Genomic DNA, 26,266 nt, shown 5'->3' on the forward strand with positions numbered 1-26,266 from the left:
CACACAGTATAGGAAAGGCTGCTATAAAATGTTCATAAAGGATTAAAATAAAAAACTGCTTCCGAAACCAAGGTTATAGTAATTCCCAGACTGTACGCTGTGCAATTTGTGTATAACTGTTCTTCGAAGCACACACTTCACAGCTCAGCTGCGAACTCCTTTCCAACACCACAAAAGAATAAATCTCTGTCCTCAGGAAACTTCTAGCGAGGCCTAGAAACCTGGCTTTACCAGATATAAGCCTCAGCACCTTGTCTGCCCGACTCTCGCATGTAACTGCTCCTATAGCGCAGGGAAACACCAGTTGGTGTAGCCAGGCGCTTTATAAATGACTTAATATTATTATTCTGTTAATTAAAGCCAACACCGGCTTCCAGGCACCCTTTACATTTGCAGATTAAAAAAACACTTGAGCAGATAGACCCACACTTAAATTCCTTTCAGGCAGCAGCACCCTGGCAGGAAGGCTTGTTTAGCTGTCTGCCCGTCCCTCAGTGTCACAGCACAGGAGACACTTCAGCTGACACATTTCAGGAGTGGCGGCTCTTCCGCTAAGGCGGAGAAGCAGCGCCCCACTGCTTTTCAGCAGTGAAAGAAAGGAAAAATACATTTAGAATAACTTGTTATCATTTCATCTGTTCCTGCTGAGGCAACTTTGCGAGGTGGGGCGGGGCAGCTCTGCTCACAGAGCAGCGTGAGGAGTGTAGGCATTTTCTAAGTGTTTTGCCAGCTGTCGTGGGCCAGCCAAGGTGCTATGTGCACTTTGCAAGTTCCCCACCCCGGCTGCATTACAGCCTGGGTGGAGAGCATGCCCAGGCCCAGAACCACTGCACTGAGACCAATCCCAACGCTGCATTGCAGCATTGTAATTGGCACAGGGGAGCCTGAGTGCTTCCTGGGTGTAAAGTTCCTGTGTAGGGAGAGATGACGGTGGCGAGACGCAACGAGGAGGTATGTTTTTTTTTCTTTACCCCCTCTGCCCTCCCACTCCTGATCTGTGCCAGCCGCCACTGCATTTCAACAGTTGCAATTAACTGCAGGGACGGCTGTCTGTTTACAAAAAGCAGGGGAACTGTTTCTCTTTAATTAAAGAAGTGTGGGCATGTGGTGCCCCTCAGACCTTCGGCCGATGCCCCCTCCACCAGTCATGGAGCACTGCAGCTGCCGGCTCTGACTGCCTGTCCGTGCCTCTGGAGAGACCCAAGTGACCAGCCTTTTACTCAGTGTGGGGTCAAAGGGCACAGAGGTGGCTTTACCACCAGCATGGACGACAGACGGATAGGTAAGAACCGGCGCCCTGGGCGGGGGCACCTCCGAAGGCTCACTAAGAAAGAGTGTGAAAATATCCACCGCCACCCGGTCTCTGAATCGTGCCCAGGGAGCCCCTCTGATGCCAGTGGGTTCATTTTCGAATTTGTAAGTTCATCGTTTGGGCCCTAAAATTGTATGTCCTGCCAATAAAAGGCAGGTGCCTGAATGAATTCAACCAACAACCCGCTAGAGGCCTCTGTTCAGAGATATTTATTGATTTGACGGTGTCGATCAGTCAGGGTACCTCATGCCCCCTCCGAGTCAGCTCAGTACCACTGCACGTGGCTCACAGAATGGGGTGTGGCACCCTCTTCCTGCCAACTCTGCCGATGCCCCATGGGGTTGACTGGGCCCGTCCTGTGCCTCTCACCTGCACACGGAAGCTCTTCTGAATGCCCCAGAGCGATGGAAAACAAGTTGCCGAAACACGTTGAGCTGCTCTGACCAGGGTGCGTGCGTGCCTGCAGGGATAGGGGTGTGCGTGAAAGAGAGAGAGAAAATGTTTCACCACAGACCTGAGCAGGCTGCACGAGTGTGCAGGGCCGTGCAGCAGGCTTACCCCAGCTTCAAGGCGCTGCTGAGACCTGCTGGGGTCGTGAACAACAGGCTGCAGACCTGAGAGCGTGCAGCGCCGCGCAGGAGGCTTACCCCAGCTTCAATGAGCTGCTGAGACCTGCTGGGTTCGTTAACAACAGGCTGCAGACCTGAGAGTGTGCAGCGCCGTGCCGGAGGCTTACCCCAGCTTCAAGGCGCTGCTGAGTGCTGAGACCTGCTGGGTTCGTGAACAACAGGCTGCAGACCTGAGAGTCTGCAGCGCCGTGCAGGATGCTTACCCCAGCTTCAAGGCGCTGCTGAGACCTGCTGGGTTCGTGAACAACAGGCTGCAGACCTGAGAGTGTGCAGCGCCGTGCAGGAGGCTTACCCCAGCTTCAAGGCGCTGCTGAGACCTGCTGGGGTCGTGAACAACAGGCTGCAGACCTGAGAGCGTGCAGCGCCGTGCAGGAGGCTTACACCAGCTTCAAGGAGCTGTTGAGACCTGCTGGGTTCGTTAACAACAGGCTGCAGACCTGAGAGTGTGCAGGGCCGTGCAGGAGGCTTACCCCAGCTTCAAGGCGCTGCTGAGACCTGCTGGGTTCGTGAACAACAGGCTGCAGACCTGAGAGTCTGCAGCGCCGTGCAGGAGGCTTACCCCAGCTTCAAGGCGCTGCTGAGACCTGCTGGGTTCGTGAACAACAGGCTGCAGACCTGTGAGTGTGCAGCGCCGTGGAGGGGGCTTACCCCAGCTTCAAGGCGCTGCTGAGACCTGCTGGGTTCGTGAACAACAGGCTGCAGACCTGAGAGTGTGCAGCGCCGTGCAGGGGGCTTACCCCAGCTTCAAGGCGCTGCTGAGACCTGCTGGGTTTGCTAACAACAAACATAAGTGCACATTATGCAGATCGTGTTTTGGCATTAATTTCTATCAAGTTGAAGAAACGTCTGAGGCCAAAACATAATTTCGAAAATACACGTAGCCGGGAGGAGAGTCGCCTTCGACGCGCTCTGTGGAGAGATAGCCTGGCCGGCTCAGTCCATTGCGCGGGGCCTGTTTGTCAAATAATGCAACATTGCATAGGAGAGAACCACAGAGTGCAAAGACCACAAACAAAACGCGTGTTTCCTGCTGTCTCATCCCTCGCGGAGAGACACTTTTCATTTAATCCCACGGGAGTGAAAACAGTTTAGGCAAAAGCTCTCCCATCTTTCCGGGTCACTCGACGGGGTCAGGGGTTGATGGAGGTCAAAACTTGACTGAATTGTGCCACGAGGAAATTAAACATTCGGTAGCCTGGGCCCTGGGGGCAACTGTGACACGAGTTAAGTGCCAGGGCCCCCGCCGGAGCTGCCAAGGATAGTAACAACACAAGCACCGACCATCACACTCCTCCTACAAGTGTGACGTTTCTGACCACTCCAGGCCCCCAAAGGTGTCAGAATGGCGGGGGCGGCCGAGTGTTGTTAATGTTTAATTTATATAAAATTATTAAACACCCCTGTGTTCTGCTCCCCTCAAAGTTAGACAAACAGCGCCACCAAGGGGGATTTAAGTGCCGGTGTTGAGAATAAAGTGCAGGTGCCAAGCACCGGCAAACACCAGCTCAAATTAAGCAGTGCTCCTCCTGTCCCCAAACATTAGACTAGAACATCCGATGGACTGCTGAGGTCAGCAGGGGTAACGGCCCAGCCTACCACCTGTGGGGCAGGAAGAGAGATGGACGGATTTGGGGTCACAATGTGTAGTTATTTACTAAGCCGTTCGCTAAACTAACCTATAATAGAGTCTTCAATGAGCAGGGGGAGGGCTGGGGCACGGGGGTTTATTTATTCGACGTTTACAACTGTAAGAGCATAGCCTGAATGAACGTCAAAGCGCTTTACTACGTCCATATCATCATGTCCTGCGCTGTCGATGCAGATATCATTATATAGAGCACAGAAGTGGATGGACAGGGCGTCAGTCTTCACTGAAGGACTGAGTGAGTTACTGCAACCTCAGCAGAGGTCACGTGATTCTTCTCAAGATCAGACAGGCTGCCGTTTCTTGGAGGGAGGGGGGGCAGGAAACAGTTCTGAGAGATAAAATACAGGTCAGAGCAGAGAGGGATAAGAATGTTCACTTCCTGTGTGTCATGCTGACTTCCTGTGTCGTGCAAAGATACACAGTTAGGGGGTGTCTACCTTTGAGTGAGTAAGGTCCTCCTCCCTCCGAGGCACACTCTCCTCCTCACGCTTCAAACCACAGGGCAAGGCGGAGAGGGCCTGGGCGGGAAGAGGGCACTCTGTGACGACAGTTCCTGTGTGTCATGTCGACTTCCTGTTTCACACATGGAGGTGAAGGCCTGAATTGAGCTAACTCCTTCTAGCTCAGCCTGCCTGTTCCACACCCCTCGCTTCCTGTTTTTAGGCACATATTACGCCTCTTCCTTCCTGTGTCACAGCAGCGAGGCTGAGCGAGGAAAAAACCCAATAATAGCCCTTCTTTGTAGGAGGCACCACTTCCAGAGAGGAGAAAACATGGCGCCTGCTGTCCAATCCCACCTGAATGGGCACCGACCGCATCATGGCGAGGTGTGTCCAAGGTTTGTCTGAGGTGAGGCAGAGACAAAGAGGAGCCAGGCTGACAAGGTCCATGCTCCTGGAGCAGAAACCTGTCCCTGTGTCTGCCTCTGTCATCTCGCCTTTGTGGCGCTCAGGCTGACATGATCCATGCTCCTGGAGCAGAAACCTGTCCCTGTGTCTGCCTCTGTCATCGCACCTGTGTGGTGCTCAGGCTGACATGATCCATGCTCCTGGAGCAGAAACCTGTCCCTGTGTCTGCCTCTGTCTCCGTGCCCGTGTGGCGCTCGGGCTGACATGATCCATGCTCCATGGAGCAGAAACCTGTCCCTGTGTCTGCCTCTGTCTCCGCGCCCATATGGCACTCAGGCTAACATGGTCCATGCTCGTGGAGCAGAAACCTGTCCCTGTGTCTGCCTCTGTCTCAGTGCCTGTGTGGCGCTCAGGCTGACATGGTCTATGCTCTGTGGAGCAGAAACCTGTCCCTGTGTCTGCCTGTCTCCACGCCTGTGTGGTGCTTAGGCTGACATGGTCCATGCTCCTGGAGCAGAAACCTGTCCCTTTGTCTGCCTCGGTCTCCGTGTCCGTGTGGTGATCAGGCTGACATGATCCATGCTCTGTGGAGTAAAAACCTGTCACTGTGTCTGCCTCTGTCTCCGCCGCCCCTGTGCGGTGCTCAGGCTGACATGGTCCATACTCCTGGAGCAGAAACCTGTCCCTGTGTCTGCCTCTGTCTCCACGTCTGTCTGGTGATAGGCTGACATGGTGCGTGCTAGTGGAGCAGTAACCTGTCCCTGTGTCTGCCTCTGTCTCCGCGCCTGTTTGGTGCTCAGGCTGACATGGTCCATGCTCCGTGGAGCAGAAACCTGTCCCTGTGACTGCCTCTGTCTCCGCGCCTGTTTGGTGCTCAGCCTGACATGATCATGCTCGTGGAGCAGAAACCTGTCTCTGTGTCTGCCACTGTCTCCGGGCCCCGTGGCACTCATGCTGACATGGTCCATGGTCCTGGAGCAGAAACCTGTCCCTGTGCCTGCCTCTGTCACTGCGCACGTGTGGCGGTCAAGCTGACATGGTCCATGCTCCGTGGAGCAGAAACCTGTCACTGTGTCTGCCTCTGCCTCCAATGGCTGAAAGGAGCTGACCCATTGCATCGCTCTGTGATTTATATCGTAGATCTTGCCAAGCTCAGCATTAGCTTCCAGTTAGAGCTAATTCCATTAACTCCAAAAACAAGCACAGAGTGTGGCTTCGGCAGCCACACACCCCGCTTCCTGTTATCACTCACACACCCCGCTTCCTGTTATCACCCACACACCTTGCTTCCTGTTATCACTCACACACCCGCTTCCTGTTATCACTCATAAACCCCGCTTCCTGTATTCACTCACACACCTCACTTCCTGTTATCTCTCACACACCCCGCTTCCTGTTATCACTCACACACCTTGCTTCCTGTTATCACTCACACACCTCGCTTCCTGTTATCACTCACACACCCCGCTTCCTGTTATGACTCACACACCCCGCTTCCTGTTATCACTCACACACCCCGCTTTCAGTATTCACTCACACACCCCTCTTCCTTTTATCACTCACACACCCCGCTTCCTGTTATCACTCACACACCCCGCTTCCTGTTATCACCCAGACACCTTGCTTCCTGTTATCACTCGCACACCCCGCTTCCTGTTATCACTCACACACCCCACTTCCAGTATACACTCACACACCCCTCTTCCTGTTATCACTCACACACCCCACTTCCTGTTATCCACCCCGCTTCCTGTTATCACTCACACACTCCGCTTCCTGTTATCACTCACACACCCCGCTTCCAGTATTCACTCACACACCCCTCTTCCTGTTATCACTCACACACCCCGCTTCCTGTTATCACTCAAACACCCCGCTTCCTGTTATCACTCACACACCCCGCTTCCTGTTATCACTCACACACCCCGCTTCCTGTTATCACCCAGACACATCGCTTCCTGTTATCACTCACACACCCCGCTTCCTGTATTCACTCACACACCCCGCATCCTGTTATAGCCCACACCCCCACTTCCTGACATCACCCACACACCTCACTTCCTGTTATCACCCACACACCCCTTGGGGAATGAAACCTAACAGCCTCTTGTCAGCAAAAAAGCTCAGAGTAGCCTAGAACAGAACCTGGAACAAAGCTACTCGCACACTCACACCCACCAAATATTATAAAGAAAGAAATACCTCTACGAGTCACAAATGTCACTCTATACACCCTAACCCTGACAACAAGTGGCTCCTACAAGCCACAAATGCCACTGGATGCAAACTAACTCTGACAACAAGTCCCTCCTACAAGCCACGAATGCCACTCGATGCAACCTAACTCTGACAACAAGTCCCTCCTACAAGCCACAAATGCCACTCAATGCACCCTAGCCCTGACAACAAGTCCCTCCTACAAGCCACAAATGCCACTCGATGCAACCTAACTCTGACAACACGTCCCTCCTACAAGCCACAAATGCCACTCGATGCACCCTAGCCCTGACAACAAGTTCCTCCTACAAGCCACAAATGCCACTCGATGCACCCTAGCCCTGACAACAAGACCCTCCTACAAGCCACACATGCCACTCGATGCAACCTAACTCTGACAACAAGCTGCAGGGTCCGGTTCAGCTCCAGCTGAAGGAACAGCAGACAAACCACAGGAGGCCCCGACCTAGTCCCACAGTCACCACTCACACGCCAGCTGCCACTACAGGTGCCCGCTGCTGAGCAGCCAACATGCCCAAGCCCCAGGCGCCTCACAGCAGTCCTCCAGGCGCCTTCCCTCCAAGGCACCTCACACACCCAGTACTCTGACCATGAACCCACAGTTCATCCTATCAGCACAACGTCTGATGCCCTAAACTCTTCCAAAAATCAACCTGGCAATGCCGCCTGTGGATGTGACGTGTGATGGGGGGAGGGAGGAGTTAGAGGGGAGTACGCAGGCACCGGATTAAAGAGTATCTGAAACAAGTTAGCATGGCCTCGCTGTTCGTATTTTCAAGAATGGGCAGACCTGGGTGGAAAGCGTTGCACCATGGGTACGAGGAGTATTTCCCACTGACAAAGTCATCTGGGTGCCAAGTGCTCACCGGAAACCAAGGCCGCAGCGAGCTTCCAATGATCGGCCCGAAAGACATCATTCCTTCCACACCTCCGTTCCCAACAGAGCCGTGCCTCGGTGGCTTCAGAGCCGGGCTGGGTCAGACAACAGGCCAGAAACCACAATAAAAGTGCCCCCCATTAGTGAATTAAATACCTGGAAAAGTGACGCATGTTTGCAAATTGGCGTGCTTTTAAACCTGTAAAGACACTCTGTGTAAGTGTTTTGCATGGTAGGAAAGACTGCATTGATTTGAGCTTGCTGCAGGCAATCTTTGTTTCAACATCAGGGAATTCAACAGTAAACAGGCATTTACAATGCAATAGGTCTCGCAAATGCGAGATTTTAAGCTATTGGCATTGTAAATGATAATGCCTTTTATTTATGTTTTTTCCAAAGCAACGCATATATAAAAGGCATTGTAATTTCTAATGCCAGCAGCTCAAACTCTCACAAATGCATGACCACTTTAATGGTGGCCACGCCCCTTTCTTTAGACGCTGCTGACTATATTCAGGTTACAGTGAGCAGCGTCTAATGAAAGGGGCGTGTTCCAACATTAAAGTGAAAATGTAAAAGTAAAGATTTTGTAGCACGCCTGCTAAAGTGAAAGCGGTCCAGCTGTAAATGAAATAAATAAATAAGCACAGCCACTAAAGTCAAAGTGGCTAGCGCTGTAAATTAAATAAATAAATATGCGTGGCCACAAAAGTGAAAGCGGACCACGCTGTAAATTAAATAATTAAATAAACGGGTCTACTATCACTAAAGCGGGCCGCGCTGGAAATGAAAAAACACATGACTAATAACAATATAAAAGGTGCCCGCATGCTGCGATGTCGTCGGTGGAATAGGGAAGATAACTAAAGAAAATAATGCTCACCAACCAGATAAATACAAAAAGAACAATTGATGGACAGAATACCGAACAATGTCATACCTTCACCCCAGTACAGAGATCTGGCCATAAATCCATTTTAACTGGGTATGAATGGTTTGATTTGCTCTGCATTCCGTCCATCAATTGTGTGTCTTTTGCTTTCTCGCCCTAAGTGCGCTGGGTATGCCCAGACGAGGTCCCGGGCTCACTGTGTCAGTGGATTCAAGCCATCCTGGCTGATGAGGGGTAAAACCCTGACCCGATCCCAGGATGCTTGTTTCTGGTCAAGGAACGACCTGGTTTGGCAGTTCGGGCTGGACTGTTCCCATGAGGCACAGGGTCAAGACTGATTTGCATATGGCCAGGTCTAAACTGGGGTGGCGTGGTGCACAAAAGAATGATGGATTTAACCGAGATCTCTTGACTGGGGGTGAATGTTTTGATTTGTTCTGCATTCCGTCCATCAATTGTGTGTCTTTTGCTTTCTCGCACTGACTAGATAAAGCAGACTGTGTAACAACACAAGTAAAATGTCCAGTCGTATGGGGGCTACAAATACAGACAAGGCGGTACCAAGGAGGGACTACTAAGCCTATTCATGAATGAAAAGCAACGATTTCGATAGAATGGTAACAGGAGCCAATTGAAAAGATGGCAGTGACATGGGCAGGGCTTCAAGTCCCTACCTTAATACAGCATACCGACCACAAACAGCCAAACCAGGGTCTCACATGCTGAATTGTCAGACCAGGCCCTACCTGACTGCCCTCTAGGCCAGTCCGCCACTGGCAGCCTTCTGTGCGGGAAAAGTGTGTTTTTCCATCAGATGAACGCACAAAAAGTTTAACAGCTTAAGGTTGTCCACTGACACACTCAGCCACAGCACAACTACTCCACAACACAAGGAATAGCAATAAGAACAAAAGCAAATTAGACACCGTAGAAATAACTCGCATCAAAAATAGGGAACGTAAGAAATAATGGCCTTGAGAACTACAAAAGAGGTGCAAGGCTGGCAAACACAAATATGAGAAAGGAGAAATAAAGGCATTACAAAAATACAAATCCTGAGTAATAAACAGCAAAAGGTACTTACGCTAAAAGACACTTATTTAGAGATACTTGAATCAAATTAACATAGATAATGGTGCACAAGATTAAATAAATGAAGGTGCTGTAGTCATGGTTTGTTAACATGAACATAAAAACAAACAAGAAAATGCAGGACTTGGCTGCCACAAAAAGTTTGCAAAGGAGTGTTATAAACTATAATAATTGCACTCGCGAGATGCAGTCCAAAGCTAGAAGAAAGTCAATGTTTCGACCCCAGGGAACGGTTGTACCTGGTCTTCATCAGGACTAAAGAACATGTAAGTGTAGCGCCCTTTACCAGCCAGGTAAGAAACTCCATAAGTGCGAGTGCCCACACTACGCAGCACGGCATAAATATACTGCGCCAGGGAGCTGTGCTCCTTTAAATATTGAGCTGAGCAATGTACGAAGAATGCTACAACGCAGAGTTTTGCTTTGAAATATTGTGGGGTATAACGAAGTCCCATCTAAGTTATCTATTCACGCACAACATTATGACAATCTTTGGAGCATAAATCCCTGCGATTTGCCAAGAACAATAAACAAGATACAGTAAAAGCCTGGCTCAATGATTGAACCTGGAAGGCCTCGAGCCCCAACTTTCACCGAATGCCAAGTCCTCTGGATTCACCTGGACAAGAAGCTCACCCTCAAGGAGCACACTGCCAAAAGACAAACACGGTCGGGAACCAGCTTTTTCGTCTAAAGAAAATCAAACTATTTCTTCCAGAAAACAACTTCAGAACTGTTCAAACCCTTGTACTCTCCCACCTGAATGTTTGTAATGCCCCAATCCATGGCCTCCCCGACTCCACACTGGCACCCCGCTAGGGGTATCCTACATGCTGCAGCACGTCTCATCCCGGGCCTGAGGAAATGTGCCCCCATGTCTCCCATCCAGGTGGGACTTTGTTGACTCGCCTTGCTGGCCAGGACCGTCTTCAAAGCCAGCTGCATCATCAGCACAGCCTTCATGACCAGCACCCGCCTATCTTTCAGGCAAACTCACCAGCTATGGTGAGTCGTGACAAACCTGCAGTCTGGACACCATCAGACTGCAGCTCTGGACACTCCTGCTGTCTGGACACCATCAGACTGCAGCTCTGGACACTCCTGCTGTCTGGACACCATCAGACTGCAGCTCTGGACACTCCTGCTGTCTGGACACCATCAGACTGCAGCTCTGGACACTCCTGCTGTCTGGACACCATCAGACTGCAGCTCTGGACACTCCTGCTGTCTGGACACCATCAGACTGCAGCTCGTGACACACCTGCTGTCTGGACACCATCAGACTGCAGCTCGTGACACACCTGCAGGTGGACACCATCAGACTACAGCTCTGGACACTCCTGCTGTCTGGACACCATCAGACTGCAGCTCTGGACACTCCTGCTGTCTGGACACCATCAGACTGCAGCTCGTGACACACCTGCTGTCTGGACACCATCAGACTGCAGCTCGTGACACACCTGCAGTCGGACACCATCAGACTGCAGCTCTGGACACATCTGCAGTCTGGACACCATCAGACTGCACCTCGTGACACACCTGCAGGTGGACACCATCAGACTGCAGCTCTGGACACTCCTGCAGTCGGACACCATCAGACTGCAGCTCTGGACACTCCTGCTGTCTGGACACCATCAGACAGCAGCTCTGGACACATCTGCAGTCTGGACACCATCAGACTGCACCTCGTGACACACCTGCAGGTGGACACCATCAGACTGCAGCTCTGGACACTCCTGCAGTCGGACACCATCAGACTGCAGCTCTGGACACTCCTGCTGTCTGGACACCATCAGACTGCAGCTCTGGACACTCCTGCTGTCTGGACACCATCAGACTGCAGCTCTGGACACACCTGCAGTCTGGACACCATCAGACTGCAGCTCGTGACACACCTGCAGGTGGACACCATCAGACTGCAGCTCTGGACACTCCTGCAGTGTGACACCATCAGACTGCAGCTCGTGACACACCTGCTGTCTGGACACCATCAGACTGCAGCTCGTGACACACCTGCAGTCGGACACCATCAGACTGCAGCTCTGGACACACCTGCAGTCTGGACACCATCAGACTGCACCTCGTGACACACCTGCAGGTGGACACCATCAGACTGCAGCTCTGGACACTCCTGCAGTCTGACACCATCAGACTGCAGCTCGTGACACACCTGCAGTCGGACACCACCAGACTGCAGCTCTGGACACACCTGCAGTCTGGACACCATCAGACTGCACCTCGTGACACACCTGCAGGTGGACACCATCAGACTGCAGCTCTGGACACTCCTGCAGTCTGACACCATCAGACTGCAGCTCGTGACACACCTGCTGTCTGGACACCATCAGACTGCAGCTCGTGACACACCTGCAGTCGGACACCATCAGACTGCAGCTCTGGACACACCTGCAGTCTGACACAATCAGACTGCAGCTCGTGACACCCCTACAGTCTGGACACCATCAGACTGCAGCTCGTGACACACCTACAGTCTGAGTTACAAAGAGAGGGACAAGGGGGGGGCTATTTCCGTTCACAGGAGAACGGGAGGTCCAGCAGGAAAAAATGCCCCTGGGATACACAATCTCAAAAAGGAAATTTCCGCTGTTCCTCAAAGTTGAAAGAAGGGAGAAGAGTCAAGAGGAAGGCTAGGACCAATTGTGTCCACCGTGTGTTGGAAATTGGTAATCCATTTGTCGTATAATAATGCCCTCACACACCCTTGCAGGTGTCATGCTTCATCATATGGGCTGCTCCTCGTCGGGCCGGCGGTGCAATGCCTAACGGGCTCCCTTAATAAGGGGCACTTTGTCGGAGATCTTCAATCCGACTGCCGTATGGTGAAGTGCGGGTGAGGGGGCCTAACTGGTGTAGATGTGACTAAGTGGTATAAAACAGGGTTAAGAGTGCCAGCTAGGAATCAATTTTATTCTGGGGGCCTCCTTCCCTGATTAAATACGTGAAGATGTGGCACTCAACGGAGTATAATGTCTCATGTGTGAGTGAACTTAAAAATGGTCAACATGTTTCTCGCTATGAGTTTGTATACTCGCGATTCTTCAGGACCTCAGAAAAAACACTATCTACAACTAAAGTGAATGTAATTATAACAGTATTCTAGACTGGATGGTGTCACGTCGATTAGTGACTCTTATTTAAAATACCTGTCAGTGTCTGGTATTACCTGTAAAGGAAAAGGTGAATGATGCCAGTTAGAACAGAATACTGTTGACACATTGGTACAGGGAAACAGCCAAAAACGTGACTCTTCAACCATGCTAAAGGTAAAAACAGTGGTGGTTTCTAATGCTAAAAACGCATCAGAACAAATACATTGGTGGTGTATCCCCACGGTGAACTAGAAGTGGCTATTCACCTATGTGGACTTCATAAAAATGCAGTGGGAAATACTAAAGAAAGGACTTACCCTATTTAGTATCCGTTTAGACAGCAACAGTACTCGGTGGGTGTACATTGAGCTAGAATTCCTCATAAAGTAGAACTGTACACGGGACCAAATAATGGTGTGGGTAAAGCAACAATGAAAGACACAATGCATAGCAGCACAATTTTGGTATAATGTATTTGCAAGCATGTAGCAATGAAATAAGTAAAATGAATTGAAGTAACATCTATACATCAATAATCGGTGTGAAAGGAGGTCATCTTCTATGGTGCACCAAAGATATACGGTATGTACAGAAATGAATCAGCACGACTCGTGGGCTGTAAGCGAGGAGCGATTAACCTATCACCTGAGGAGTCAAAAGGTTAACTATGCTTGAGGCGGTTGATAGAAATACCCTCTTGTGTGTGTGGAGTATGAGGTGTTAGTCGTGCGGCTGTACGGGGATCCTGAGTAAAGGGATCATTGAATGGGTAGAAATCGAAGTTAATATACCCAGAGACAAGTCCCGTAAACCAAAAGTCGCAATTCGGCAGTCTCTAAGCCGATGCAAGTCGATGGGAAAAGTCACGGGAGTTCGGCGTAACAAATCAAATAGGCTGAACTAGTTTAAATTAGTTAGAGGTGGCACGAGCTGTCAGGCAATGACCTAAATGCGCTGAGCATTCCTAACTCTAAGGCTAATGGGGGCCAGGTCCCTAGTTGAAGAGTGAGGTCAGGAGTTAGCAGTATTGTGCTCAGGGCGTGAATCTACTTACATTTCACGTCGCTCATACCATCCGTTTTCACCTACCCTCTCCACCGAGTCCGGAAGGTGACTTGTTCGTCAGAGAGGTAGGACTAAAAAGAGGAAATCTTAGTCAGGTGACTCCGGGCGAGGGTGGAGCAAGCGTCTGTGTGGGTAGTGAAAGGAAATGGCGGCCACCATGGATTGGGATGAAATTTTGATCAATTGACCAAAGGTGTTCGTAACTGTGGCGGCCATATTAAAACGGAGGGCTAAAGAATAGCTACATAACTGAGGCTACATTAAGGCCAGTAAACCCAGTATAAGGATGTATCATGATTGTTGGAGACACTCCTAGAGAGGATAATGTAGGTGGTGCACATAGTGTCTAGGACTGTATGCCAATTCGATGTAGGCCTGATAATGGGACTGTAACGTCATCTAACATAAGGGTCAAGCTACTGGTATAATGTGGAATAGCTCAGGTTTTTATCGAGCCCCAAGGGATATCATCGTTGAGGCCCCCAATGTTAGAGGATAGACGGTGTATCCATCTCTGTTCTCTTGCGAACAGACTCGGTTTGGTAAGATGGGAATTGGCTTCTAGAATTAGCCATTTTACCGAGTCCGGTGAGTGTCCCTTCTCATGAAAATGAGCACATAGTTTGGTGTTGTTTTTATGGCAGCGGAAACTACTGCGATGCTCAGAAATACGCAATTTGATAGGGCGAGTCGTCATCCACACGTAATAGAGATCGCAGGGACAGATAAGCAGATAGATGCAATTGGATGTATTGCAATTTGTGTGGGACCTCAATTCCCAAACAAAGGTGCTGTTAAGTGTGACTGTTTTATGTACAGAAGTAAAAGTACAAGCACTACAAGTCCCACAGGGATAGTGTCCCTTCACCGGCGGTAGTTGCCAAAGTGTGTTTTGTAGGGACTTAATCTGGGGTTTGGGCCTAGTTCGTATGAGCATATCCTTGATGTTTTTGGATCGCTTGTATGCAAAGCGTGGTGTTTCAAGGTGCAAGGTTCCTGTATTGAGAATGTCCCAGTGTTTTCTCAACACACGGGTCAATTGTGTGGAGACCGGTGTAAAAGTAGTGACACAAGTCAGTGTTTCTGAAACACTTGGCTCATTTCTATGTTCCAGGAGTCCTTCTCTATTGTTATTGCGGGCACGTTTGTTAGACAGAGTGATACTCCTCTGTGGATAGTTTCTTGCTTTCAGGTTCTGGGCCAGGATTGCTGATTCACTTTTGTATGTATCTAAAGTGCTGCAATTTCTCCTGACTCTTAGAAATTGCCCAAAGGGCAAATTTTCTTTGAGTGATCTGGGATGATGACTCTGGAAGTGTAACAGGCTATTACGATCAGTCGCCTTCCTGTACATAGTAGTTGAGAAGTGACCCTGTGCCAGCTTGATGGTTAAATCAAGAAAGGCAATCTGTGTAGGGGACGCTGTTATGGTGAAGTTTAAGTAAGGATTGAGGTTATTTATCCATGTGAAGAACTCAGTGTAACTTACACAATCTCCTGTCCAAAAGATGAGAATGTCATCGATAAAGCGCTTCCATAGGCGAATGTTGTGGCGATATGGATTAGTGTCACAGAAGATGTGTTCTCCCTCAAAGGAAGCCATATACAAACAGGCTACACTAGGAGCAAAGGTACTCTCCATGGAAGTACCTTGTGTCTGGTGATAAAGTTGGCCCCTGAATTCAAAGAAGTTTTCAGTTAGTGCTAGTGTGGCACAATCTGTAATGAAAGATGGAGGGGTAAGTGACTCCCAGGGGATTGAATTCAAAATCTCCTCAATAACCTCCAGAGTGGCCCTTTGGGGGATATTGATGTAAAGGGCTACAACGTCTAGGGTGATGAGAAAATTGATGTCATCAGTACCCTGAATCTGGTCAAGTAGGCGTAGTACATCAGTGGTGTCCTGTATGTATGACGGGGTATCTTTCATCACGGGGTTGCAGGAAATAGTCGCAGAATTGCGAAAGGGGTTCGAGAATGGAATCAATACCTGACACTATGGGACGGCCTGGTACTGGTGTGACCCCCTTGTGGATTTTAGGTAAGAAATAAAAGTAGGGGGTCTTTGGTTCTTTTCTGATGAGAAAGGAAGCCTCATTCTCGCTAAGCCATCCTTGGCTTTCAGCTGAATCAACCAGACTGGTAATGGTTGTTTTCAGACGTTCTGTAGGATTTTTAGAAATAGGAGTGTAGTATTTCCTATCCCCCAATTGTCGTAGGCATTCAGTGTCATAATCTGTTGTGCTCATTATGACAGTGGCCCCACCCTTGTCGGCTTGTTTAATAGTGATACTTGGATCATTGGCCAGTGTCTCAATAGGCAATCTTTCTTTGTTGCTGATGTTGTTGAAAAATTGGCGTCCTTGAATTGTTTTCACTTCCTTAAGTACTGCCTGTTCGTAAGTCAGGACTTCATTTGGTACCATCCCGGCGTGTGGGGTGAAAGTAGAAGGATTGCGAAGACCCGAATCAGTTTCGGGTATCTTTGCTTTTCCTTCAAAGAAAAATCTGAGTCGGATCTTGCGGAAAAATTGGTGTAATTCACAGGTCTGCATGAACAGATCAACTCTGGGGGTTGGGACAAAGCCTAGTCCTTTTTGGAGGACGTCATCTTCTGTCTGTGTCAATTGTCTGGACGACAGGTTCACAACTAGGTTTGTTTCTTGCTGCTGTGGCTCCTGGTCTCCAATCCTCGGTGGGGAGGTTCTTCCCACTGTACTCTTTTCCCTTCCTGTGAGGCCCTACAGTCTAGACACCATCAGACTGCAGCTCGTGACACACCTACAGTCTGGACACCATCAGACTGCAGCTCGTGACACACCTACAGTCTGGACACACCTGCAGTCTGGACACCATCAGACTGCAGCTCTTGACACACCTGCAGTCTGAACACCATCACACTGCAGCTGGTGACACACCTGCAGTCGGACACCATCAGACTGCAGCTTGTGACACACCTGCAGTCGGACACCATCAGACTGCAGCTTGTGACACACCTGCAGTCGGACACCATCAGACTGCAGCTGGTGACACACCTGCAGTCTGGACACACCTGCAGCCTGGACACCATCAGACTGCAGCTCTTGACACACCTGCAGTCTGAACACCATCACACTGCAGCTGGTGACACACCTGCAGTCGGACACCATCAGACTGCAGCTTGTGACACACCTGCAGTCGGACACCATCAGACTGCAGCTTGTGACACACCTGCAGTCGGACACCATCAGACTGCAGCTGGTGACACACCTGCAGTCTGGACACACCTGCAGCCTGGACACCATCAGATTGCAGCTGGTGACACACCTGCAGTCTGGACACACCTGCAGTCTGGACACCATCAGACTGCAGCTGGTGACACATCTGCAGTCGGACACCATCAGACTGCAGCTGGTGACACACCTGCGGTCGGACACCATCAGACTGCAGCTGGTGACACACCTGCAGTCGGACACTATCAGACTGCAGCTTGTGACACACCTGCAGTCGGACACCATCAGACTGCAGCTGGTGACACACCTGCAGTCTGGGCACACCTGCAGCCTGGACACCATCAGATTGCAGCTGGTGACACACCTGCAGTCTGGACACACCTGCAGTCTGGACACCATCAGACTGAAGCTGGTGACACATCTGCAGTCGGACACCATCAGACTGCAGCTGGTGACACACCTGCAGTCGGACACCATCAGACTGCAGCTGGTGACACACCTGCAGTCGGACACCATCAGATTGCAGCTGGTGACACACCTGCAGTCTGGACACACCTGCAGTCTGGACACCACCAGACTGCAGCTGGTGACACACCTGCAGTCAGACACCATCAGACTGCAGCTTGTGACACACCTGCAGTCGGACACCATCAGACTGCAGCTGGTGACACATCTGCAGTCTGGACACCATCAGACTGCAGCTGGTGACACATCTGCAGTCTGGACACCATCAGACTGCAGCTGGTGACACACCTGCAGTCAGACACCATCAGACTGCAGCTCTGGACACACCTGCAGTCTGGACACCATCAGACTGCAGCTGGTGACACACCTGCAGTCTGGACACACCTGCAGTCTGGACACCATCAGACTGCAGCTGGTGACACACCTGCAGTCTGGACACACCTGCAGTCTGGACACCATCAGACTGCAGCTGGTGACACACCTGCAGTCTGGACACCATCAGACTGCAGCTGGTGACACACCTGCAGTCTGGACACCATCAGACTGCAGCTCGCGACACACCTGCAGTCGGACACCATCAGACAGCAGCTCGCGACACACCTGCAGTCTGGACACCATCAGACTGCAAACTAAGAAGTTTAAAAAAGAACAAGCATTGGCAAAGCCAATAGGTCTCGCCTATTAGAGCGATTGGCTTTGGCAATATTATGTAGCCATGCTGTACAGCAGCACTGAGGCTTTGCAATGTGGCTAAAACTAATTTTAAAAAGCACTATAATGCAGCCAAGGCTAATATGCATTTGTTTTTTAACTTCATTACCGCTAAATGCATAATAGTCCTTTTGAAAAAACTGTTTTTAGCCACGTTGTACAACAGCCACGCTACTACACAGCACGGCCACAAATCATTACCAGAGTCAGCAATGCCCGTGCTGTCCAGTATGAACAAAAACAACGGATGAGCCAAGATTCACCAATGTGAGAACCATTGGGTTTGTCAATGCTTGTTAGGACTCTGCACAACACCACTGTCATTCTGAGCAGTTAATCTCCCCATGCGTGAAAAAGTAAAAAAAAAAAAGACATTTGGCAAAAAATCCTTTCACATAAAGAAAGCAATTGTGCCCATGACCAAGTCTTGGTGAAAATGAATTTGGAAGCAGATAACACTTGTTGTTCAGATAAAATCTGATAAAACCTGTTGCCACAATAAACCTTCATTTCAAAGGAGAAAAGGGCTTGTTTGTAGTGCGGTTCCACAGTAAAATAAAGCTACAACTGGCAAGAGGTTCAACCAGGAAGACAGGGAAGAAGAAAAAATAAAAGTACTTCCTCAATCCCAGCGCGATCAGCGAAAGGACAGCAATTAAGCTGAAGCAATTAGTACTTTGTCAATACTCGGAAAGAAGAGGAAATGAAGCCAGGGTGCGCTAGCCAATCAAAAGGCAGCAAATAAGAGTGACAATGAAGCCAACGAATGTTAAGCAGTGGGTGCGCTGCAAGCCCCTGTTGTATACAATATCTCTTGCAAGCGAGACGGCATGCAGCTAAGTAGCTGTTAATAGAGAGACCTAAAACACAAGGCAGCAAGCCTTTTCCGTCTCTGCACCCAGGATCCGGAACCACACCAAGGTATCCAACAGGCCCGCATCAACGCTGCTCCAATTTACAAAACGGTTGAAGTGGCATAGCAAGTGCAAGGAAGTAAATGGACCCCTGGGTCCCTCTTTGAACTGTGAAATACAGCAATAATCAGTGTTCAGTGGGTCCTGTACCCCCCTGGTGCCAGTGCACCCGCTGCAACAATGGAACCTACGCCCCCGCTTGCCTCTTTAATGAACACTACATCACAATGCATTAACCGTCCACAACTTCCTCTCCATTTACTTGTTAATTTCAATCTTGTCTTAGACCATGTGCAGAGCTCCACTGCCTTTTGCTAGGTTTGTGCTATATAAACACCACATACATACACATTCAGTCTCTCTCTCTCCCTCTCTCCTACAAACTTTACTCAGAGTTCTGCTCCTGCAGTCACTCAGATCTCTATTCTACAAACCTCACTCAAGGCTCTGCTCCTGCTAACACAGTCACTCAGAGCTCTGATCTTAGAATCTCATTAAGCTCTCTGTTGCTTCCAATATAATCACGTGGAGCCCTGTTACTGATGGTACTGCTTTCTGAACTTGGATGTGTCAAGTTCTGCTCTCTAAACTAGTTATTCAGAGCTGTGCTCTTGCTAATGCAGTCACTCAGAGCTCTGCTCTTGCTAATGCAGTCACTCAGATCTCTATTCTACAAACCTTACTCAGAACTCTGCACCTGCAGTCACTCAGATCTCTATTGTACAAACCTCGCTCAGAGCTCTGCTCCTGCAGTCACTCAGATCTCTATTCTACAAACCTCACTCGGAGCTCTGCTCCTGCAGTCACTCAGAGCTCTGCTCCTGCAGTCACTCAGATCTCTATTCTACAAACCTCGCTCAGAGCTCTGCTCCTGCAGTCACTCAGATCTCTATTCTACAAACCTCACTCGGAGCTCTGCTCCTGCAGTCACTCAGAGCTCTGCTCCTGCAGTCACTCAGATCTCTATTCTACAAACCTCACTCTGAGCTCTGCTTCTCCTGCAGTCACTCAGATCTCTATTCTACAAACCTCACTCAGAGCTCTGCTTCTGCAGTCACTCAGATCTCTATTCTACAAACCTCACTTGGAGCTCTGCTCCTGCAGTCACTCAGATCTCTGCTCTTGCTAATGCAGTCACTCAGATCTCTATTCTACAAATCTCACTCAGAGCTCTGCTCCTGCTAATGCAGTCCCACAGATCTCCATTCTACAAACCTCACTCAGAGCTCTGCTCCTGCAGTCACTCAGATCTCTATTCTACAAACCTCGCTCAAGGCTCTGCTCCTGCAGTCACTCAGATCTCTATTCTACAAACCTCACTCGGAGCTCTGCTCCTGCAGTCACTCAGATCTCTATTCTACAAACCTCACTCTGAGCTCTGCTCCTGCAGTCACTCAGATCTCTATTCTACAAACCTCACTCAGAGCTCTGCTTCTGCAGTCACTCAGATCTCTATTCTACAAACCTCACTCGAAGCTCTGCTCCTGCAGTCACTCAGATCTCTATTCTACAAACCTCGCTCAAGGCTCTGCTCCTGCAGTCACTCAGATCTCTATTCTACAAACCTCACTCGGAGCTCTGCTCCTGCAGTCACTCAGATCTCTATTCTACAAACCTCACTCGAAGCTCTGCTCCTGCAGTCACTCAGATCTCTATTCTACAAACCTCGCTCAAGGCTCTGCTCCTGCAGTCACTCAGATCTCTATTCTACAAACCTCACTCGGAGCTCTGCTCCTGCAGTCACTCAGATCTCTGTTCTACAAACCTCACTCGGAGCTCTGCTCCTGCAGTCACTCAGATCTCTATTCTACAAACCTCACTCGGAGCTCTGCTCCTGCAGTCACTCAGATCTCTATTCTACAAACCTCACTCGGAGCTCTGCTCCTGCTAAGGAAGTCACTCAGATCTCTATTCTACAAACCTCACTCAGAGCTCTGCTCCTGCAGTCACTCAGATGATCTCTATTCTAGAAACCTCACTCGGAGCTCTGCTCCTGCAGTCACTAAGATCTCTATTCTACAAACCTTACTCAGAGCTCTGCTCCAGTGGTAACACAGTCACTCAAGGCTCAGATCCTAGCTCCGATGACAAAAGTGATATTCACCCAATTTCTGCTCCTAATGCCAGACACACTCAGAGCATTACTCTCAATAATACAGAGGCACTAGGAGCAGTGATTTAAAAACCCAGGTTCATCAGAGCTGTGCAGCTAATGCCAGACACACTCGGAGCATTAATCTCATTAATACTGAGACACTAGGAGCAGTGATTTAAAAACCCATGTTCATCAGAGCTCTGCAGCTAATGCCAGACACACTCGGAGCATTACTCTCAATAACACAGAGACACTAGTAGCAGGGATTTATAAACCCATGTTCATCAGGGATCTGCAGCTAATGCCAGACACACTCAGAGCATTACTCTGAATAATACAGAGGCAGTCGCGGCAGTGATTTAAAAACCCAGGTTCATCAGAGCTCCACAGCTAATGCCAGACAGACTCAGAGCATTACTCTCAATAATACAGAGACACCAGGAGCAGTGATTTAAAAACCCAGGTTCATCAGAACTCTGCAGCTAATTCCAGACACACTCAGAGCATTACTCTCAATAATACAGAGACACTAGGAGCTGTGATTCAAAAACCCATGTTTATCAGGGCTCTGCAGCTAATGCCAGACACACTCGGAGCATTCATCTCATTAATACAGAGACACTAGGAGCAGTGATTTAAAAACCCAGGTTCATCAGAGCTCTGCAGCTAACGCAGACGCACTCGGGGCATCACTCTCAATAATACAGAGACACTAGGAGCAGTGATTTAAAAACCCACGTTCATCAGAGCTCCGCAGTTAATGCCAGACACACTCAGAGCATTACTCTCAATAATACAGAGACACCAGGAGCAGTGATTTAAAAACCCAGGTTCATCAGAGCTCTGCAGCTAGTGCCAGACGCACTCGGGGCATCACTCTCAATAACACAGAGACACTAGGAGTAGTGATTTAAAAACCCATGTTCATCAGGGCTCTGCAGCTAATGCCAGACACACTCAGAGCATTACTCTCAATAATACAGAGACACTAGGAGCAGTGCTTTAAAAACCCAGGTTCATCAGAGTTCTGCAGCTCATGGCAGACACACTCAGAGCATTACTCTCAATAATACAGAGGCACTAGGAGCAGGGATTTAAAAACCCAGGTTCATCAGAGCTGTGCAGCTAATGCCAGACACACTCGGAGCATTAATCTCATTAATACAGAGACACTAGGAGCAGTGATTTAAAAACCCATGTTCATCAGAGCTCTGCAGCTAATGCCAGACACACTCGGAGCATTACTCTCAATAATACAGAGACACTAGGAGCAGTGATTTAAAACCCCATGTTCATCAGAGGACTCCAGCTAATGCCAGACACACTCGGAGCATTACTCTAAATAATACAGAGACACTAGGAGCAGAGATTTAAAACCCCATGTTCATCAAAACTCTGCAGCTAATGCCAGACACACTCAGAGCATTACTCTCAATAATACAGAGACACTAGGAGCCGTGATTTAAAAACCCATGCTCATCAGAGCTCTGCAGCTCATGGCAGACACACTCAGAGCATTACTCTCAATAATACAGAGACACTAGGAGCAGTGATTTAAAAACCCATGTTCATCAGAGCTCTGCAGCTAATGCCAAACACACTCAGAGCATTACTCTCAATAATACAGAGACACTAGGAGCCGTGATTTAAAAACCCAGGTTCATCAGAGCTCTGCAGCTAATGCCAGACACACTCGGAGCATTACTCTCAATAATACGGATACACTAGGAGCAGTGATTTAAAAACCCATGTTCATCAGAGCTCCGCAGCTAATGCCAGACACACTCAGAGCATCAGTCTCAATAATACAGAGACACCAGAAGCAGTGATTTAAAAACCCAGCTTCATCAGAGCTCTGCAGCTAATGCCAGACGCACTCGGGGCATCACTCTCAATAATACAGAGACACTAGGAGCAGTGATTTAAAAACCCATTTTCATCAGGGCTCTGCAGCTAATGCCAGACACACTCAGAGCATTACTCTCAATAATACAGAGACACTAGGAGCAGTGCTTTAAAAACCCAGGTTCATCAGAGTTCTGCAGCTCATGGCAGACACACTCAGAGCATTACTCTCAATAATACAGAGACACTAGGAGCAGTGATTTAAAAACCCAGGTTCATCAGAGCTCTGCAGCTAATGCCAGACACACTCGGAGCATTACTCTCAATAATACAGAGACACTAGGAGCAGTGATTAAAAACCCCATGTTCATCAGAGGACTCCAGCTAATGCCAGACACACTCGGAGCATTACTCTCAATAATACAGAGACACTAGGAACAGTGATTTAAAAACCCATTTTCATCAGAGCGCTGCAGCTAATGCCAGACACACTCAGAGCATTACTCTCAATAATACAGAGACACTAGGAGCAGTGATTTAAAAACCCAGGTTCATCAGAGCTCTGCAGCTCATGGCAGACACACTCAGAGCATTACTCTCAATAATACAGAGGCACTAGGAGCAGTGATTTAAAAACCCAGGTTCATCAGAGCTGTGCAGCTAATGCCAGACACACTCGGAGCATTAATCTCATTAATACAGAGACACTAGGAGCAGTGATTTAAAAACCCATGTTCATCAGAGCTCTGCAGCTAATGCCAGACACACTCGGAGCATTACTCTCAATAATACAGAGACACTAGGAGCAGTGATTTAAAACCCCATGTTCATCAGAGGACTCCAGCTAATGCCAGACACACTCGGAGCATTACTCTAAATAATACAGAGACACTAGGAGCAGAGATTTAAAACCCCATGTTCATCAAAACTCTGCAGCTAATGCCAGACACACTCAGAGCATTACTCTCAATAATACAGAGACACTAGGAGCCGTGATTTAAAAACCCATGCTCATCAGAGCTCTGCAGCTCATGGCAGACACACTCAGAGCATTACTCTCAATAATACAGAGACACTAGGAGCAGTGATTTAAAAACCCATGTTCATCAGAGCTCTGCAGCTAATGCCAAACACACTCAGAGCATTACTCTCAATAATACAGAGACACTAGGAGCCGTGATTTAAAAACCCAGGTTCATCAGAGCTCTGCAGCTAATGCCAGACACACTCGGAGCATTACTCTCAATAATACGGATACACTAGGAGCAGTGATTTAAAAACCCATGTTCATCAGAGCTCCGCAGCTAATGCCAGACACACTCAGAGCATCAGTCTCAATAATACAGAGACACCAGAAGCAGTGATTTAAAAACCCAGCTTCATTAGAGCTCTGCAGCTAATGCCAGACGCACTCGGGGCATCACTCTCAATAATACAGAGACACTAGGAGCAGTGATTTAAAAACCCATTTTCATCAGGGCTCTGCAGCTAATGCCAGACACACTCAGAGCATTACTCTCAATAATACAGAGACACTAGGAGCAGTGCTTTAAAAACCCAGGTTCATCAGAGTTCTGCAGCTCATGGCAGACACACTCAGAGCATTACTCTCAATAATACAGAGACACTAGGAGCAGTGATTTAAAAACCCAGGTTCATCAGAGCTCTGCAGCTAATGCCAGACACACTCGGAGCATTACTCTCAATAATACAGAGACACTAGGAGCAGTGATTAAAAACCCCATGTTCATCAGAGGACTCCAGCTAATGCCAGACACACTCGGAGCATTACTCTCAATAATACAGAGACACTAGGAACAGTGATTTAAAAACCCATTTTCATCAGAGCGCTGCAGATAATGCCAGACACACTCAGAGCATTACTCTCAATAATACAGAGACACTAGGAGCAGTGATTTAAAAACCCAGGTTCATCAGAGCTCTGCAGCTCATGGCAGACACACTCAGAGCATTACTCTCAATAATACAGAGGCACTAGGAGCAGTGATTTAAAAACCCAGGTTCATCAGAGCTGTGCAGCTAATGCCAGACACACTCGGAGCATTAATCTCATTAATACAGAGACACTAGGAGCAGTGATTTAAAAACCCATGTTCATCAGAGCTCTGCAGCTAATGCCAGACACACTCGGAGCATTACTCTCAATAATACAGAGACACTAGGAGCAGTGATTTAAAACCCCATGTTCATCAGAGGACTCCAGCTAATGCCAGACACACTCGGAGCATTACTCTAAATAATACAGAGACACTAGGAGCAGAGATTTAAAACCCCATGTTCATCAAAACTCTGCAGCTAATGCCTGGAAGAGGTGACCATCATTGGCCATCTAGTGCTTGTTGCGCATACACGCTTGTTTGCTGGCTGCACATTGAGTTTTTAAGCTCCCTGTTTTCTATCTTGGTTAACTTTTAGTTTCTTTTCTCCCTGCTTTTATTAGGGGGTTCCCCTCCCTGGCCCTCACTTGCACCTTAAAATTGTGGAACTTGCACCGCTGTTTCGGCGGGTCCGGGCTCACGGGGCTCCCGCGCGCACTTTGGCCGCCATCTTGGAGCGGGTTGGAACGCTCATTCGACATCCAGGTGAGCGCTCTAGTGCTCCGCCTGGTTAACCTATTTTAGGTGTGGGGTTTGTGCGGGTCAGCCTGGAAGAGGTGACCATCATTGGCCATCTAGTGCTTGTTGCGCATACACGCTTGTTTGCTGGCTGCACATTGAGTTTTTAAGCTCCCTGTTTTCTATCTTGGTTAACTTTTAGTTTCTTTTCTCCCTGCTTTTATTAGGGGGTTCCCCTCCCTGGCCCTCACTTGCACCTTAAAATTGTGGAACTTGCACCGCTGTTTCGGCGGTTCCGGGCTCACGGGGCTCCCGCGCGCACTTTGGCCGCCATCTTGGAGCGGGTTGGAACGCTCATTCGACATCCAGGTGAGCGCTCTAGTGCTCCGCCTGGTTAACCTATTTTAGGTGTGGGGTTTGTGCGGGTCAGCCTGGAAGAGGTGACCATCATTGGCCATCTAGTGCTTGTTGCGCATACACGCTTGTTTGCTGGTTGCACATTGAGTTTTTAAGCTCCCTGTTTTCTATCTTGGTTAACTTTTAGTTTCTTTTCTCCCTGCTTTTATTAGGGGGTTCCCCTCCCTGGCCCTCACTTGCACCTTAAAATTGTGGAACTTGCACCGCTGTTTCGGCGGGTCCGGGCTCACGGGGCTCCCGCGCGCACTTTGGCCGCCATCTTGGAGCGGGTTGGAACGCTCATTCGACATCCAGGTGAGCGCTCTAGTGCTCTGCCTGTC

At 49.0% G+C, this 26,266-nt stretch overlaps 2 protein-coding genes across 2 annotated transcripts in view; both read right to left on the reverse strand.

Moving 5' to 3' along the window:
• Nucleotides 1–26,266, reverse strand: part of PPP1R18 (protein phosphatase 1 regulatory subunit 18) — a 141,895-nt gene that overhangs the window by 75,168 nt on the left and 40,461 nt on the right. The window lies entirely within an intron of this gene.
• LOC146869692 (uncharacterized) lies at nt 14,285–18,469 on the reverse strand. The gene is made up of 2 exons (XM_085611749.1): nt 16,669–18,469; nt 14,285–16,629 (listed from the first exon to the last, which is right to left on the reverse strand). The coding sequence occupies exons 1-2, from the start codon at nt 17,572–17,574 to the stop codon at nt 16,567–16,569; spliced, it is 969 nt and encodes a 322-aa protein (XP_085467875.1). The 5' UTR covers nt 17,575–18,469; the 3' UTR covers nt 14,285–16,566.

The sequence above is a fragment of the Triturus cristatus genome, chromosome 1_1 (genome assembly GCF_964204655.1).
Source record: "Triturus cristatus chromosome 1_1, aTriCri1.1, whole genome shotgun sequence".
NCBI classification, from domain to species: Eukaryota; Metazoa; Chordata; class Amphibia; order Caudata; family Salamandridae; genus Triturus; species Triturus cristatus.